The 18,293-nt window shown below is 43.3% G+C and overlaps 1 protein-coding gene across 1 annotated transcript in view; it reads left to right on the top strand.

Annotated features, from left to right (window-relative positions):
- LOC115324421 (venom metalloproteinase antarease-like TtrivMP_A) overlaps positions 1-16,613 on the top strand; it is a 41,504-nt gene extending 24,891 nt beyond the window's left edge. Inside the window, exons 5-13 of the mRNA XM_029985023.2 lie at positions 1,283-1,410; positions 3,049-3,117; positions 3,201-3,349; positions 4,623-4,672; positions 5,935-6,046; positions 6,279-6,443; positions 9,343-9,484; positions 14,353-14,457; positions 16,372-16,613. Coding sequence (XP_029840883.2) covers positions 1,283-1,410; positions 3,049-3,117; positions 3,201-3,349; positions 4,623-4,672; positions 5,935-6,046; positions 6,279-6,443; positions 9,343-9,484; positions 14,353-14,457; positions 16,372-16,428 — 977 coding nt within the window. The 3' untranslated portion in view covers positions 16,429-16,613. The remainder of the gene's footprint in view (positions 1-1,282; positions 1,411-3,048; positions 3,118-3,200; positions 3,350-4,622; positions 4,673-5,934; positions 6,047-6,278; positions 6,444-9,342; positions 9,485-14,352; positions 14,458-16,371) is intronic.
- The last annotated feature ends 1,680 nt before the right edge of the window (positions 16,614-18,293 follow it).

Below are 18,293 nucleotides of genomic sequence, written 5' to 3' on the forward strand. Positions count from 1 at the left end.
AGTCCCAGTTTTGCCGGATATTCCAACAGGCTAGTTTTAAGCCGTACCCTTTCAGTGGTTCAAGCATAATACCATGCTCAAACGGATCAAGCTTCTGCTCGGACAGCATCATCAGTTTTCTTCAGTGTAAACGGTTATAAGAATTGAAAGATCGCAACCAGTTGCTTTGTGGACAGCCGAGCTGCTTGCAGCGACCAACGTTTGTAGATAAACGTTGGTAGCGACTGCACTCCCGCATTCCCACGCATCACTCCGAACAGAAAGACACTAGTTTCGGTTTGAAGTCGGTACCTTTTCTACAACATAGATGGCGGCAGCATCAGTCTTCTGCACTCGGTGCATTTGGCGAGTTCGTTTAAGTCCAGTTTTCCGTGCAACACTTTGTGAGTGCGGTGCATTCTGGGAGAGAACTCGAACGGTGCCAGTGCGTGTGAAACTAACTCGCTATTAGAAACAAAACAAGATGAACTCAACAGTGAGTTAAAATCCCAAAATTAAATCCCACACTTTTGTCCCCAGTCTTCCACAATCGAATCTAATCCAATTCCAGAGAATTCTCTCGGCATTCTATTTGTAGCCTCATAGGGGCCTCCTTTCTCTTCAGGGACCGACCAATCTCTTCAAATTCCACTACTCTCACGTGGTGCACTGTTGCCCAATGGTCGGCGAGCTGTCAGCCTGGCGCTCCAACCGCCAAAACCAGATTCCTTCTAGAGTCATTGCCCGCATTTTTCCCGGTCTGGCTGGCGCCAACAGCTAAATTATTAAATCGGGCAAAAAGTGACAATATGACAAGAAGCGGAGAAACGCTCTATATACAGGACACTCGGTTAAAAGCTACGAGCAGTTCCAAGCGCGGGCTCTCCCAGGGATATGTCCGTGCAGCCTCCCGAAACCCGAGACGTTTCTCAACGACCACGAGGGAATCGCTCCCACTTCCCGGTCACTATGCCCTGCAATGCTCCCTCCAAATCGCCGAACTACAAACAACTAATCTTTTCTAAAGAAAACACCTTACTTAATTAACACGATTTCTGCATACTTAACAATAACCTTGCAGTGCATCATTGAAACTTGGCTTTCAGTTTTGGTTATCCTTGGGTTATGTTCCCTGCGGAAGATTGCATGAGGATAGTAACAACTTTGTAATTTGATCTATATTAAAGATAAATGGAATCGTTAAGTTAAAAACAGTTTTCCCCGCGATTTTTTTTTTTTGTATTTCACGGCTAGCATATACTCAAAGGTACGTTTTACGGTATTTTAACGTTTCTCCTTACAGTTGGTCCAGAAATGAAAAGCAGTGAAACTTTTTTTGCGGAACTGAAAATTGTGGCTGACGGTTATCACCAAAGTGCCTTCGAAACTCCTCAAGGACTAGTCCAATATTTTGCCCTCTGCATGAAGCTGGTAATATTGTTTTTCTATTATAAAAATAACAAAAAACAACCAGGCGAACTGGTGAATTTTCAACATCTTGAAATCCCGAGACCTGTGTGTGTGTGTGCGCGTTGTCCATTTTTTTTTTCTAAGCTTGGTGTTTTTGAAATGCATTTTTCTTTATAGATTTCCGAATGCATGCGGTTTTTCAATTTGTCACAAACAACGATTTAATAATCAACGAGAATGGAAAATATAAACTTTGTCACACAATTATTTTTGTGTATATGTTGAGTTTGGTGTATTATCGTAGACATACTGTAAGGTTTTAGACCCACAAGTAGAAAAACAAGCGACATTCCTTTAGAAAGAAAGGTTCTATATACTCCATACTAAAGGAGGAAACGATATTATTCCCTTTGCTCCTGTAGAGGCAAAGCAACATTCGTCCCTGCAAACAGGAAAGGAAAATTCCTCCCTCATCTGCGTCTTAACATGGCGGCCCGGATCGAGTGAATCGTGTCTAATAAGGCTTAACAACAACCCCAAGATTGTCGGTTTTTACACGGAACGCTGCCGCGAATCACCCGGAAATATTTAGCATAGTTCTCCGACAGGAAAATGCGTCGCACTAAAGGCGGCCCTTTAAAGCCTGCTGAACAATATCGCAAACAAAAATGAAAAAAAACAGTCAGCTATTTTGAATTTATTTGATACTTTCTGAGCGAGAGGGGCAGCAAATAAAAACGTAAGACAAGTTTTTCACACACTGTATTTCTTGCCGAAGCCGGCTTCCTACGCAGGCAAGGAAACTTAGGGTTTCAAACGCAGCCTCTCATTTGCGTTTTGAAAACTGTGATGACAAACCGAGTCAGTGGAAGCCCGGCCACTTGTTGCACTTCATGTCTTACCTTTGCTATTCCCTGTGTCAGAATTCCTTCGTTTGCACCGCATATCCTGTAGGAGTATGAAACCATTTGCGAAACCAAAGGTTGCTTCGGAAACAGCAAATTCAATGCAGCCTTCCTTGCTCAGTGCACGGTTCAGTAGATATCGCGAAGAGTGAAAGGCTCCTCATTAGATGATAGATTCAAGTCGAGTAAATGAGTAATTACAAATATCTCGGCTAGGTGGCGCGAGCTACCCCCCCCCCCCCCCGGCCAGGTACTGCTCAAATTATAAGTCGCAGAAAATATATATATCTATAAATTGATCGTGCGCAAATATACATTATGTTTGAGGCAACTTCATCACACACACACACACGTGCATTTTGCGTACAACTACATACGATGGCATTAACGAAATCAGTCATACACAGAAAGAGCGTACACATACACAGAACATACAAACATCAATATGATCGCGTACTACATGAATGAACCCGTACATTGCGCTTCCGCCTTTAATACTCGTCGTTTTGAAGGTTCAGACCTATTCGATAATTACGCACACAATGATGTTCCTAGTATGAATATATTTGCCTAGCAATGTCATTACTCAAAATGTATTTTGAACGGCCTATGGAATTAATCTCTTAGGAAGAAGTAAACGTCCATCCATTCGCGTTTCATTTCAATTGACTTTTCTCAAGAAATGGAAAGCCCAAATTCTGTATAGACAGAATATTATTGACCTCTTCTAAATATTGCTTTAAATATTTTTTAGGTAAACATTCGTTACGAAGATACTTCAAATCCAAGAGTTCAGTTTCTACTCACTACAGTGGAAGTAGCGGTACGTCCTCTTTGCTGTAAAATATGTCTGTCATTTCAATATAGAAACGACTGACTAAAGTTTACAAAACATTTGCTTCCTAGGAGAAGGATTTTCCAGAGTTGTTTACTGCTCCTGACGTGGACTGCCCAGGCCGGTCTATGAAAACATACATGGATCCACTCTTGATGCTTAATAAAACTGCAAACGTTTATGGGAAGAGTGATGAGGATGTTACTGTTTTTGTCACATCGTAAGTAACTCCCAGTCCCTAGCACACAAAAATCCGCATCTCTAGACAAAATCGTCAAATGCACACTATGCAGATTAATAGCGTTTCTAACTACCGGTGAAATTAGCCGGCTGTGCTACGTTTGATAAGGGGTCATAACCAAAAGTGGAGATTCTTCCAAAAATGGAGATTCTTGCTGTCGTTGTTTGTTTCCCGGAATGTAATCTTGTGACTGGTGTAGAAGTGCCATTATTTAAAGGGACACTAACGGGTCAATGTCATATTTCTTTTATTATCCGAACCGATTGAAAACGATGCCTGGACATCACCATCAAAATGCTGAACTTGGGAACTCAGTATTTGTGAAGTAAAAAATCAATTTTCCAAAGCCAAATTTGAAGTTCCCGCACGAGCCGCGCCAGTGCGGTGACGTCAAAGATTGAGTCGTCCTGCAACTCGAGTCTCTCTCTCGCCTTCGAACCATCCCGATACCAAGTGCCATGCTCGCCTGCGTCCCGCGATCAAATGCTCTTCTCCGTGCAGGTCACCTATTGCAGTGAGCAGACGACGCTTCACTTTCGAGTTTAAAGTTCTTTTAGTGCCCTTTCGGCGATCTAAAACTTTCTGAAATGGTGTGAGGTCGAAGAGAACGCGCAGTGGACATTTGTGAGCGACTTGAGCGGCTACCTCGCACCGGGTTTTGCCAGAAACGCTGCCTCGCGGAGTCACAGCAGGAACTACGGTACACCCGTACCAAACCCAATTATTTCGACCATTTGACGTTTATTTCTTGTTCTTTTGTTTTGTTTTTCGACGTTTGAGAGGCCTTCGGGCTCCTAAGAAAGAGAACTTCGTCCGATCCCCCGATCATCCACAGTGCTACCTGTGCCGAGCGCCGCCAACGCCGCCATGTTTTCTGGAGAGGATAGAAAGCCAGGAGGCGACTTCACTCCGGACACAGATTTTCGGTGTTTCAAAAAAAAAAAAAAAAAAGGAAGGCCATCGAATAATGCGTTCGCAATTGCTTTAAAAAACATGTTTTACGAATGCCATTTTAATTTATTATTGAGGTGTCGCTTACAAAACTTACAAATGTAATCATTTTGACGCCACAAATAAAAAGAAGCAAGGAGTTGAAAAGTGGCCTCGATGATAACTCAGCTTTCTTCTGTTATATAGAACTGGTGGTCTTCAAAGTCGCGAGCTCGGCTGGGCTTTCTTTTTTTTTATCCTGCGTGACTGTACACAAAGCTTTGTGCCCTTTGTGTATGTTAATTTTATATTTTGCTTTCAGGCTGGATCTTGCCGACAATTTTGATGGCACTGCCTACAATCGCGTTATGGGTGAGTGTTCCTTTCCTGTATTCTTACGTGTCGCAATTTAGTCCATGTCACAATTGTTTAAGACTCCGGGCTCACCCGCATATTGGCATGTTATATGACCAGGTTCATACTGGTACTCAAAAAAAGGTTTCACTGCGTGGAGGGATGACACGGTGGAAATAATCTATTCGTTTCATTCTGGGAAGGATTGGTGGGACGAACGAAAAAATAAGCAAAAGGTACCTGAACGTTGACTATGAGTTGCAAAACGTGCAGGTGTTTTGGTAAAAGGAACAACAGAGAAAGTCAACTAGTTGGGGATGGTGCCAGGGCAGAAAAGACTCCTTCAAAAGACGGTGCCATCGACTGTCCACTATTGCTCAATCATGTACTATGAGCATGGATTGGACACGGGGGCTGCGTCAGCATTCGGCGAGGACTCGGATCCAATCACACTCTTTGTGCCAGAGCAATGGCGACTGCCAATGTTGCTTGTATTGTAGTGGGTCCATCGTGATGCAGTAATTCGCCAGATAATCATCTATAACTTACTAATTAGCTTTCTATTGTATGCGTGAGCCGCAACACCTCAATTACGCATTTAAAATAGACAGTCCGTCGTCAAAATTGCTCATAGTTAGGTTTTACGAACAAATCAATTATGATTTGCTTCACAGTGTAATAGACCTTATTTAATATTATTAGCGCCCCCTGTTGGCGGTCATGCGCAACATCGAGCCTCCTCGCCATCTGTGACGCTTCCCCACCATCCCGGCTCTGTCTGCATAGCGTTCTGCGCGCTAGTTCTTATGATGTTGTTTTCTTCAGAGGTGGTGGTTGCGTGAGGTGGTTCGATACCAGGACCAGGCGGGTTTATGCGGTCCAACACCAGTCACCTAGCTGTGTTGAAGATTTGTGTTTGTTAAGCAACATATTAAAACCGGAGACACGGAACAAGAAGGACACACATATCACCGTCTCAATCACAGCTTTCTTCTTGTTCCGTGTTGCCGGTTTTATTGTGTTGCTCACTATTCACCAGGGCACCTGTGCTCTAACTCTTCTTTCACTTTTGTTTGTTCTTATATATATATATATATATAATATATATATATAATATATATATAGCGAAACTTGAATTTAATTTATGTTCCCAGACAAAGTGAGGGAACATATAATGCAAATAATGCGCAAAGAAAACGTACCGCCGGGAAACATTTGTCGGCTGTTCGCCGCATCTTCACTCAATTGAGTCCAGCCTCAACAATACCAATTTTTTACAGGACAGACGCGCCTTGGAGGTCTCTGCAAGGACGGAAGGCGCGTTGCAATCGTGGAGGATGTTCCACCCACCTACTCTATGATTCAAATTATTGCGCACGAACTTGCTCATACGTAAGTTCAGAATAATATTCTACATATATAAGAAATAAATATTGGATCAAGTGTATCAATAAAGATATCTGTCGAGTTTAGGCATTAAAATGATAATTTATTGGGTGGTCAAGTTAATGGTTCGTGAAAGCTATAGCCTGTTTGGCACGTTTGGGATTTTTTACTTTCGCTGGTATAATGACAATATAACAAATATTTTGTATACTAAGTTTATATTGCTTTTTACCCACAGACTTGGAGCTGCACATGATGGCGAAAAGCCTCTTTGGAGTATAGCTGATAAGTTAAAAAGCCGCTGCCATTATTCGTCCGGGCACTTGATGGCACCTTCAACTCACGGAGAAAACAACGGGCACTTTTCCAATTGCTCTATTGAACAGATTGAGGCATTTGTCGGGTAAGAAACACGTGTGAACATACATTTGCCATGTTCATTAGATGCATTGTCACCAAAACATTTACAATCACGTATACCCCCCTACCAGAGAAAAAAACGGGCTTCAACACCCCATCTAGCTTTTTCCCTACGCCTGAGGCCCACAAAACCTCAATTATTTCTCAACTTGTCAAACCGATCAAACCGGAAGCAACTCTTTCTGTTCGAGCCCTGAGTTGCACCTAGACTTCTCCAAAAACGGGCCGGTACCCCAAAGGAACGCGGAGGGCTGTTGTATTCCATGATGTCCGCGATAGCACCACTATGTGTTACGATTCCCGGCACCACAGTACTTCGTGGAGAACAGTATTTTGTGCTCAGAATGGAGATTACCGGTATGTTTGCTCTGGCACACTAGTGTTAACGTGAATGGCATATAATAAATTCTTGCGAAGGTATTCCGCTCACGGAGAAGCGTAATTCTAAGAAACGTGGCAAAAGTGACCATTAAACAAATTATTACAAGGAAAGGTTATATCTAAATACTAGGCACTTAGGAAACTCAAGTAATATACTTGGGAAACTTGCGCTTTTCCTCTTATGAATGACAAAGGTTCGCGTACAAACGTGTGTTTTACTGGAGCTTAAACATGCTTATTTTTGTATTTCTTCTTATATTATAATCTCCAGTCTAAAACTATCGTTTTTTCTGTAGTTTCTGGTACCAGTTACGCGCTTTGTTGATTCAAGTGTATTACGGTACAGGCCAAAATAAAAAAAAAAAGATGTGAGAAAGAGTTCGACTTCTGAGCGGGACTGGGGGTTAGTAGCGCTCACGTATAAGCATTTTGACGGGAATCACCAAACCGGGTAGCAAGATATTGAGTTGCTTCGACACCTGGCAACGTTGGAGTTTGTTGCGAACCCAGGCACAACTACTAATTTTTTAACGGGTTTAAATAGTTGTTCTATAGACGCAAGTGTTTTTCCCTAAAAAGAGCCACGACAGTGCGCACCGAGCAGGCGTAGTTGCTGATTTTGTATAAAGTTACCTCGCTTGGTGAATCTCCACACTCGAACAGCTTAATGAAGGCGCTCTGTCTGTATTGGTGGCTGTTCTGAGACATACTGCAGCTGCTTGAACTTCCTCAACAAAAATATAAGAAAAAAAAATACCAAGGACATAGTGAATAAATATATTACCTCTAACGAGGCACTCATGTGTTTTTTAAAGAGGCTTGTTTTTGATGGCATATTGTTTCTTGGGCCTTACTAAATAAGACTGTTCTGCTCCAGATGGCAAGACGTCTTACTAAGCTCGCAGTAAAAATAAAATTAACGGGCACTACTTCCGCTCCAGGGGCCATCCTCGGGTCCGCTCCATATCCGTAAACGTTTACCAATAAAAATAGTTATCGGTTTGGAGATTCCAACCATTACTATTATTGCTGTTTTTAAGCGCGTTGTGCATTCTATTTTGACGAAAACGTCAAATCATTGGGTGTGGGAGACTTCATACAGCAATAATTGTTTGAAACCGCCGTTTGACAGCGCCCCCTAGTGTCGGCTCTAAGGAGTAGGGAGAGGGGCGTGTCACAATGATTTATGAAATTTTTCATAAGAAAATCGGCCGCCCATCAATGTAACTTCTTTTTTATGGTGTTTAGAGTTTGTAAAATGAGTTTGCACCATAAGTAGACCTCAAAATTCACTTGAGTGCGGGTGGAAGTGTATCTTAGCATTCTAAGATCAGAGCCCAAGAAACAATTCAAGCTGGGGAACAAAATTGTAACTGGATGCCCCCAAAACGCTTACTTAAGGCCGGATTTGATGGCGCATTAATGTGGTGAAAAATATACAATCTTCGCCTGGTGAAACATTTGCTTCGCGCAAGGCACAACAGCTTTTCTGACGGCAGGCCCAGAAAAGACACTGCAGAGTAAAATTCGTCGTTTTTCTTTTTACGTTCTTGTTTTCTTTCCGTGATAAAGATGTGTTGTTACGCACGTGAATGTAGGGAGCAGTTTCAAGAGGCACCCGTCTTGGAGAGGCCCTTCTAGGCACGTTGAGTCTTACGACGCCAACTTGAATAACGTGGAGAACTGTGGCAATAGCTTCGAGAGGAGGTTGGACTCGTTCGATGAGAAGAAACCAGGCTATCCTGTACGAGGGATCATTTTCTAACAAGACGTGCCTTACTTGTGCTCTCCACGACACCGATCTCGCGATCGCTGTACGACAAAATAAAAGTGTTGGCAGAACTCCTACCCGACACATCACGACTAATTTGAATACGTAAGGACTATTGAGCACCGTTTTATAAAGAACCAGTGCAGAAAACAGTCTTTAAAACCTGAAACTCTTTTTGATAACAACAGCGGTTTCTGTACCCCGCCAAAATTTTAGGATTTCGGAGCTAGGAAGCCATACCAAACGTTCCGAAATCCAAGTAGGCTCCACTGGAGTGTGTCGCGCCGCTCGTTTGTTTTCGCCGCCTAAAGCTGGTTTTGGTCGATAAATACGCTATTTTAAGCACGCAAATTATGAAAGTAAAATAGATCTCCAAGTTTAGCGTATCCGCAATGTCGCCTGTTTAGTCAAAAGCTATAAGGTGAGGGACTGCTTTGATACGCATTAAATTGTATTCAAAATCTTTTTTTCTTTCTTTTTTGGCTTGGCTTTTAACCGCGTTTACCATGGTATGGTTTTTTTCAGTCCTTCTATCCATTACAAAGCCCCAAAATGTTTTGAAAGGCATCCCGATTAGTTGTACATTATTGCGCCTATTACATATTGTGGCTATTATAGGCGCCTAAATTTAATTTAAGTTTTTATCGCATGTTGCGTCGGCCTCTGCATATAAAGGATTTTAATAATTGTCGTAGTACGGTTTCTCATTCGCAACTTTCTTTTTTTTCAGTACATTACCCCAAAGCTGCCTTGATGTGAAATTGGAGACTTACCACAAGGTGATAGCGAGCGAACTTCCGGGGATGAATTTGAACCGAACGTATTACTGCCAGAAGAAACACCCAAACTATCCACGGATCGTTCCAGATAACGTAAGGCTAAGTATAAAGAAAACGCTTAGATACATTTCTTGTACGATGATTCTTCTGGGATCATTCTATCTGCACATGCTTACTTTGTGCAACTAGGTGAGCGCACATAAGTTCACCTTCATGCAAGTTATCGTCGTTGTGCCACCCGACCTAGCGTGATAATTGGTAAGCTGCAGCATCATGCACACACTAAAGTCGTGTAGAAATCTAGGTAATCAATTAAATCATTTGCAGGCATGTAAGTATATATTTTCAGTACTTGAGTACGCAGGTACAGCGCCGCCGAATACTAAGATTTATCCTCCTCCGGTCATCAGCGATTGGCTGGTTCTTGTAGAGCCCAACACACTCAAAGTGGATGGAGCTTCACACATCAAAAACACACATTGGAAACGACAGTGAAAAGGGGGACGGAAAAAATCTAAAAGCATGTTACAGGTTTTATAATATACACACTTTATATGTCCTTGTTTCAAAGGTAGTCACCCAAGAATACTTAGCTTTTACAACTTTCCCATTTTACGGAGGGGATGCACTCAGCACTTTCCAGCAAGCGAAGGCAGTCGTAACACAGAATGTATTGTGTCTTGCTTTCGCGCTTATGTTTCACAGATAAACTTGATATTAGTTTTTTTGCCCCAGCATAACAAATATCCTATTGTGTAGAATGGAGTGAAATGCGAGGTTCGCGTCTCCTACGGTTGCATACCCCAGCTTTGACCTTGCTATTTCGTGTCTTGCCATCTCCTTTGATGTACGTGCTTGTAACATTTCCCCTCGTCTGTCGCACTCTTCACTACAACATATGTGAGCGGGGTCTCTGCTTGGTGACAGCATTTCGAGCTTGCTCTCGTCGCATGCGTTGTTTGAGCCGTTTTTTGAACATCGGCTTCCTCAACCGGAGGGTTGAGAAACTGCACTTTCTCACTTTTGTGGGCGTATTTTAATCTCGCGAAGTTTTGCGTGATGCTCCTGCGTTAGACAAAACTGCCAGGATTAAGCCGTATAAAAGATTACCTGTTAAAGAATGAGTTAAACATACTTCCAACCCGTGGTACCGTAACTTGCTAAAAGACGATCCCTCACTAAGAGGTGAAGGGTTCTTGGAAGTACGCACAGTGATATTGCACCCGATCTGGCGGAAGTTTATCATGATCCCACTCAACCGCGAATGGGCCACTAAAATAATAAAGTCTTAGAAACATTATGAAGGGAGACAAACAACATCTAAAATTTAACTAAAATTCACGTCACCTAACTTGTTTATTTAGTATACCTTTTTATATAGTTCAAGCTCCAAGGTCATCACCACCAACACAAAAGAACTTCGACCATCTTTGTTGGTGGTGATGACCATAAGTTTGAGAAAATATAATGAAGTGGCCTAAATAAACCAGTTAGCTGAGTTTGATACGTCGTATGACATATTTTAGAGCGCAGCTCTTAGGCGCCCGGTTCCGCCTTGAGCGACGTCGGCGTTACCGCGCGGTGCATTATGGAACGTGTGACGTCAATGATGACGTCATCAGTGACGTCATTGGCATCGCCATCGTCATCTTCACTGATGACGTCATCAATGACGTCATCGGCATCCGTATCGTCATGGCCACTGATGACGTCATCGGTATTCGCATCGTCATCGTCATCGTCACTGATGACGTTGCTTCCGACGTCACTAGTGATGTTGACGTCAACAGTGACATCACTGGTGACGTCACTGATGATGTCATCGTCATCGTCACGTTACCTCGTAGGGTCACGTGACCCCCGTGAGGTCAAGTGACCACGGTGACGTCACATAACCCCCGTGGGGTCACGTGACCCTCGTGAGGCGACGGCGACGCTGCTCGGAGGGAGCGGTAGCAGATAGAATGAGGACGTGAGGAGGAGGGAGGACGGGTATACCTTCCCCTCAGTAGCCTTTCCTCCTCCTCCTCAAGAGGTGCGCTCTTATTCGGCGTTACAGGGAGTTGTAAACGGCTTTCATTTTTTTTCTCTTCTAGGTTTTGATATTTCTCTTCTTTCGCAGTGTCAGGTTAATTCAGCAAGGTTAATATTCACCAGCTCGCCTGCACCCTTCCTATAATTCTTTATATTATTTTTAAGGCTTTACAAATTTGCTTTAAAATCGCAGTGAAAGTCACATATATTCCTGCGCAAGTGAGGTGTACGTCCAGTGGGACATAGTATATGTGAATAAATGTCCCGATAAGTCGGTTTATTAACTAAAATAAGTTGAACCATATTTTTATTTTTTTATTCAAGATAAGTATATGGTTCTAATCAAAACAGTAAATTTTAGAAAGATTTCTTGGTCGCGGGAAGTGCGGTGACGCGCCAATGTAACCACTCGTCCAAAAGGCGCAAAGCTATTTTTTCGTCTCTTATCATCCGCGTTTTCGCACCGCGAGCATTGCGCCCGCGGCACGAGAGGTAAAGTTAGCGCACCGCCACTCTTCCTACGAACGCCAAATCTTTCTAAACTCAGTTCTTGCCAATGACTCTCAGCAAGTTTATAATTAAAACCATATGTTTATTTTCACGAACTAAAAATTGTAGTTCATTATTCGACATATTAAGACGATTAGCCCCCATATTACGTGCGCCTGGCGGTATAAACTCACAGGCACAGACCGCATTAGCATTGCTTTCGCGACTATTTTTAACCAAATTTATAAATCCTAAAATAATACCCTGTATATCCTCAAGCTAATAGTAACCAGAACGCACGACATCTTGCATTTCGAAAAAACAACAAAAACAGAGCCATAAAAAAATTAAAGATCAGGATATAAAGTATACTACACAATTATACTTTGGACCATTTGACTTCATCTGCTATTGCCACCAACCGTTTTAGTAGGTCACGAAGCATTGTAGCACAGCGTCTTCCCCATATATGCTACAGAAGAGAGCTTCCGTACTGGCTAGTGTAATACTTTCCTATATTAAAAATGAAGTTATCAGCAGCGCGAAAAAAACTCGCTAAGCTTGAGTTCAACTAAGCTTAAAATATTAGTTTACAAACCTGGACGTTTAGAGTCTCCAATGTTAACATTTTCCCCTTAGAAACAATTTTGTTGTTGAATGTAATAATAGTTGACTTCCCTAAAGGACAACTCCGCTCAGTTGAGAACATTTTGGTATTATCAGTGGTTTTACATTAAAAAAGCCATAATAAAAGGAGCTACGTCTTTTGCGTTGCGAAAAATAGGATATACTTATCTATTTAAGTGTTACTTTAAACATGAGCATAAAACGCACCAAAAACTTCGGCTTCGTCTGGCAACATTGGCCTCGGGTCACCAAAAACATGGCTATTACATGGTAAAAGGCACTGATCTCAATGACAATTGCTGGATCGCGTTTGCCCGCTCTGCGAATGCGGTCACTGGCGGCCATCTTTAGGTAGAGTTATATTACCTCTAGCCAAGGTACAGCTCCTGCAGCCACTGTAATCCATCCATGGCAGACAGCGTTATGGCAGGTGTGGTGGCAGGCTGCCGTCAAAATAGGGTGGATGATATTTCGTGCTTGATTGAAATTGTTTGACGAAACATGTTTTTGAAACCCAGCGTGAACGGTAGCGCGATCTTTGAGGACCCGGTGAAAGTTTCACAAAATCGCAGCACCGGGGGAAAAGCAGCACAGCTTGCATCGAAAGTCGCATCAAAATTAGCATCAAAAGCAGACGCCGGTACGGAGTCTGCTTTCGATGCGAGCTGCGCTGCTAACCCCCGATGCCGCGCTTTTGTAGAATTTTCTCCGGGTCCTCAAAGATGAGGCTACCGTTCACGCCGGGCTTCAAGAGTCTGCGTCGTCGAACAACTTGAATCAAGCACGAAATATCTCCCACGATAGAGTGTACTAGATCCACGGCTATTTTATGGCACCCGGCCGCCATTGCGCTCTCCGCCATATTATTATGATGGCTAGAGATGATATAACGCTACCTAAAGATGGCCGCCAGTGACCGCATTCCGGTCCATAGGAGGAGCTGGTCAAACGCGATCCAGCAAATAAACATAGAGATCAGTGGTACAAGGTGTCACGTGATCCTGCAAGCAACGGGATTGGGGCGATCCGGCGGGTTACCGTTGGAATGAGTGTGAGCCAGGCGCAAGTGTCGTCTGCACGACGGTCTTCACCATGTTTTGGTGTTTACGATATTCGACCCCGTCTGCACAGCTGCGGCACCAGTCTGCGCACGTAGTGTGAACGAAACGGCGGGACGGTCCCCAAGAAGCGCGGTGGGCAGCCGCGTTACGCCAATCATGTGGGCACCGCAGACCGCCGAGGGGAAACGTTGTTGACGTCACCCACTACGCCTGACCGGAGAAGTAAAAACAAACAAAGAGAGGCAATGGTAATGACGCTCAGTTCAATGTTAGCTACGCCAACGCCGTAGCGTTGACTGCGGTGTCGGTTGCGCCTCAATTCTCCCGCTAGAGTCAGTAAAGTTTGGCAACTTGCCGCGTTGCAAAGTTTGCCGGACCGTTTAAGAAACATATAGGCACAACTAGGTCTTAATATTTGACGTGTGGTCTTCCTGTGTTAGAGTGAAGAGGACTGCATTGTTTTTTTTGTTTTTTTTTTTATAAATTCAAACAAAGCGGAGTTCCCCTTTAAGCCACAAGAACGTATAACACGCTGCCAGTCAGAACGAGCCAGCTCAATGAAAGGCTCAACCTATCGACAATGCAACTCTTTGCATTAGCACCATAGGCCAGATTATTAGTTACACGCGAAAATGTGCTGTTATAACAGCGTTTTATTCATACCGTGCAGCGCAGAAAAGTCAGAACTGAACAAATCGCGGGTGGCGTGTTTGACTTCATGTGTGTGTTTTTCACTTTTTTCTTTAACAGGACGGTTATTTTATGCCACGTTGCAAAGTTATGTGCTGTGCTGATGGCACAGAACCTTGTTTTGAAGAACTTGCTGTGGATGGAATGTTCTGCCAGAAAAACAAGGTGAGCGCGGTACACGTCAAGATCTGCATTTGCATTACGCGATATTACAAAACATGCAACACTTTCGGGTGTTAAGGCTGGTTCACAGATTTGCTACAGCTTACGACTTCGTGCCTTAAAACCTCTTAAAAATCTCTTGCGACGAGAGAATGCACTAGCGCCCTTTTAGGTTCGACGTGGAACAATGAGTTTCTTTAGATCACTTTTTTCGAGCATCATTCTTTGTTTTTTGGTTTGAAAAACTTTCGACAACGCTATAAACGACAATTTTTAGCTCGTACATACATTCGCCGCAAAAACCGCAAAACGTTTGCTCTAGTCCATGGCCTCCGACATCCCGAAGCGCGCGCGAGCGTTCCCGTGCTTCGGGATCTCGGAGGCCATGTCTTGTCGTCCGATTCCAGGGACAACTCACAGATGGCGACAGCTTGGCAGTGGGTTTTTCGTCGTAAGTGATCGCAAGAACTCGGTCCTACGGTGGCATGAGCAAACACAAGTGCGTGAACGGGTCTTAAGATTCAGCTGCCAAGCAACAAAAAGTTATATAAATATGTTAACTGCCCAAAGTACGTAGTTAAAGCAGTTATCATGAAATTATATCTCGTTTTTTGGTATCTTTGAAAGCCTTCAAACTTACCGGCCGATCATTTCTCGGGGCAAAACCTGATGTTGTGATAATTCCAATGTGATTCAAATTTTCCAAACGACGCCAATTTTTTTACACCAAACAAAACGTTTATAGCGAAATTCAGAACAAGACTTTCAAAAAGAGAAACGCGAGCGATGTTTCAATGGCGGCGTTAATTTCAAAAACAAAACGTAAATATAGCCTTTTTTCCCCTCTGGACTGCTCACGGAGACGTTAAGCAACGACCGATATTATTTTTAATATCGGTCGTTGCTTTTTATTATTTTTATCGGGCAGCCTGCCCGATATTATTTTTAATATCGGGCAGGCTGAGATTGAGATCTTACTCGTCATCTGCCAAGAACAATAATGTCGATGATATGTCCGGACCGAAATCACTCGGCCCATTGCGGCGAACCAACACCGGCTAGAATAATCAAACCCCTTGAAAACCCAGCTTTCGGTTTCAAGTCAAAAGATCCCCAGGGGGTCCAAATTAATCCTCAGTCCTCCGCTGGGGCGTGCCAGATGCCCGTCGTTGGTTTGGCACGTAAAACCCCCAAATTCGATTCTTTTAACAACCTCCTCTACTTCCATGATACTCAGATGGCGCCAACTCAGGAACCCGAAATAATGGTGATTGGGCTGGCGAGCTGCTTAACGGTCCTACTGGAAAATCTCGGAGACGAGGGGACACAAAAATGGGGCATCTTAAAAAAAACACTACAGCTGAGTTGTGACGTTTTAAGGCGGCGTTGTGTTTTCCACCTTGTTTTCTTTCTTTTGTGTTTTCTCATCCCCGAAGTACCTCAGTAGTACCAGCAATTGGGCCCGTTGCCCAGCGTCCTTCCGCTCATCACCTGCACGCTCCGCGCGCCTTCACACACGATTTGTTTCTGCTCTTCCAGTTCCTACGTGCTGGGTCCATAGCTTAGTCAGCAGTGCACTTGGCTTCCATGTCGGTGACCGGGGTTCAATTCCCGGTGCCGGTTACCTCGAGGCCCAGCCAAACGCTGACACACCACTCTTTTCCAACCTGTGTCTGCGTTCGAGCTCACTCTGATGACGCCAAAATGCTAATGCACGGGTTTTGATCGTTCTCGGGGGTGTTAGTTAAACGGGTGTCTTCTTTAGCGGACTCATATGGCTCTTTTGAACCTGCACGGCGCGTCTTTTGACAAGCGCTTGTTATGCGGTTCAAGTTCAACGAGGATTTCGTTGTCAGTCAAAAAAAAAAAAATCCTCTCAGCAAGATATCTTACTCCCACTAAATATTTTTCACGCAGGTATGCTTCAGGCACAGGTGCGTCGACCCTCCTAACCTTCTCGCCACGAGTCCATAATACTCCGTATCGCTGATGAACGAACGAAATGGGAACATCGAGCAGACGGCAACATTCACAAGAATCAATATACTGTCTCGGAGAGGTGCTAGTATCTTCGAGAGTTCACAGATATTACTTATTTTATATTGGGCGAAGTTCGCCACAGTTGTACTTAGTTTCTAATAAATAAATCACGTACTTATTTTCTTGAAATTGCGCCCCAAGCATTGAGACTATTATTTGTGCCATGTTGTTTAAAAACTTTGTCTTTCCAGAAGAAAACAACATCCATTCAGCAAGTTTACTCTCACAAGCGTTTTTTTTCTTCATTGTTGTATTGGTTTTTGCATTCGCAAAAGGAGGTTTGCAGGGACCGTATTAACAGCTGTAGCGCCAGATTTCCGTGGGGTGATTCTATCTGCGATCTTAAGTTTCGCACACCCAACTGAAATCTGCACCGCGGTCCCCGTTTTATTTTACAGCCCTAGCGACGACACAGCTAAAAATATCAAGCAGTATTGCACTATAAAAATCAAACGTTGCATGAGTTCTTTTTTTTTCTTGTTACACTTTTCTTTTTGTTGGCGTTGACGTCAAGTTAACGCCGCAAAAAGCAACAGGTTCGAGGTTTTTCGATTGCTTTCGGCCGCTTTGATACGATTATAGATTACTCGATGGCTTTAAAACAATTAACAACGCCATAATAGCTTAGCTGAATCTTACTCAGAGTCCATTATCTTTGTTTTCTTTTAGTGGAAGAGGAGGGGGGGGGGGAGAGAAGAGGCTGGAAATTTTACCACTCAACTGCCTCGGCCAGGTGCTTTGTGATTTTCTCTATCTTGTGTGAGATACTATGGGGCATCCGCCACTGAGTATAAAGCCACAAACCCCTTCGAGGTTCACCTGCAAAACAAGATAATCTCTGAGATCACAACCGAGGTGGGATGATATTCTCTTCTCTTAAGTGCTAAAGCACTGGGCTTGGTTGACGGGAGCAGTCGAGGATTCTACGGGCGTTACGTACAGCTAAAACACAATGCACCACCGTGGACACTACGGTCTCAAACACCCGACCTGGCCTTTGTCTCTGTCTCCGGTACACGGGAGAGGAGAAACAGACTATAACCTCTAAATTTCTCAAAAGGCTCGAAAAATGGGATCTCCACTTTGTAGCTCTCTCCTAGTTCAGACACATTTCTCTCAAGAACTGGCAAGTATACGCCAAAGAAGAATGAAGGGCTTTTTAAACATGCTTTACACTATAATACAGAAAAGATATGTTCGGATTTGGACAGTATGCATATACAGTCCACTACAAATGTATATATATATAACCAACAGCCGCAATACGTTTCGGAAAAGCTCTTTTTCTCACATGCAACAGAGGACATTACGAATCACAAATATTTCACTTCATTTCATTTATTTATCCTCAGGGCATAAAGCATTGCAGAGGGGGTGTGGGGGCACAATGAGTCGGTAGTGAAAAACTCACGTGGAAAAATTTATAAAAATCATGATTCACAATATCAAGTAAAGATACTAATCAACGCCGTTTTTAAATGAGCACTGTCAACAATTGAAACAATGGTGGTCGGAAGGTGGCTCCATTCATGGAATGTGCATGGTAGAAAAGAATGGTAAAGAGCACTGCAATTTAAATAAGCGATGCCAACTTTACGCTGATGATCCACTCGTGATGAAAAATAAAAAGGAAGTTCAAAAAGCCTTTCTCGCACTGTAGCATTAGTGTAATAAATTTTGTGAAATAGGCTTAAGCGAGCGATTTTTCTGCGTGCTGAGAGATGTGGAAGTGAAAGGTTAGCCTTCATTAACGATACACTTGCGGTTCGATGGTAGTTAAAGCAAATAAAACGTGTTGA

This window comes from Ixodes scapularis, unplaced genomic scaffold (assembly GCF_016920785.2).
Source record: "Ixodes scapularis isolate PalLabHiFi unplaced genomic scaffold, ASM1692078v2 PGA_scaffold4__175_contigs__length_147842914, whole genome shotgun sequence".
In the NCBI taxonomy this organism is placed as follows: domain Eukaryota; kingdom Metazoa; phylum Arthropoda; class Arachnida; order Ixodida; family Ixodidae; genus Ixodes; species Ixodes scapularis.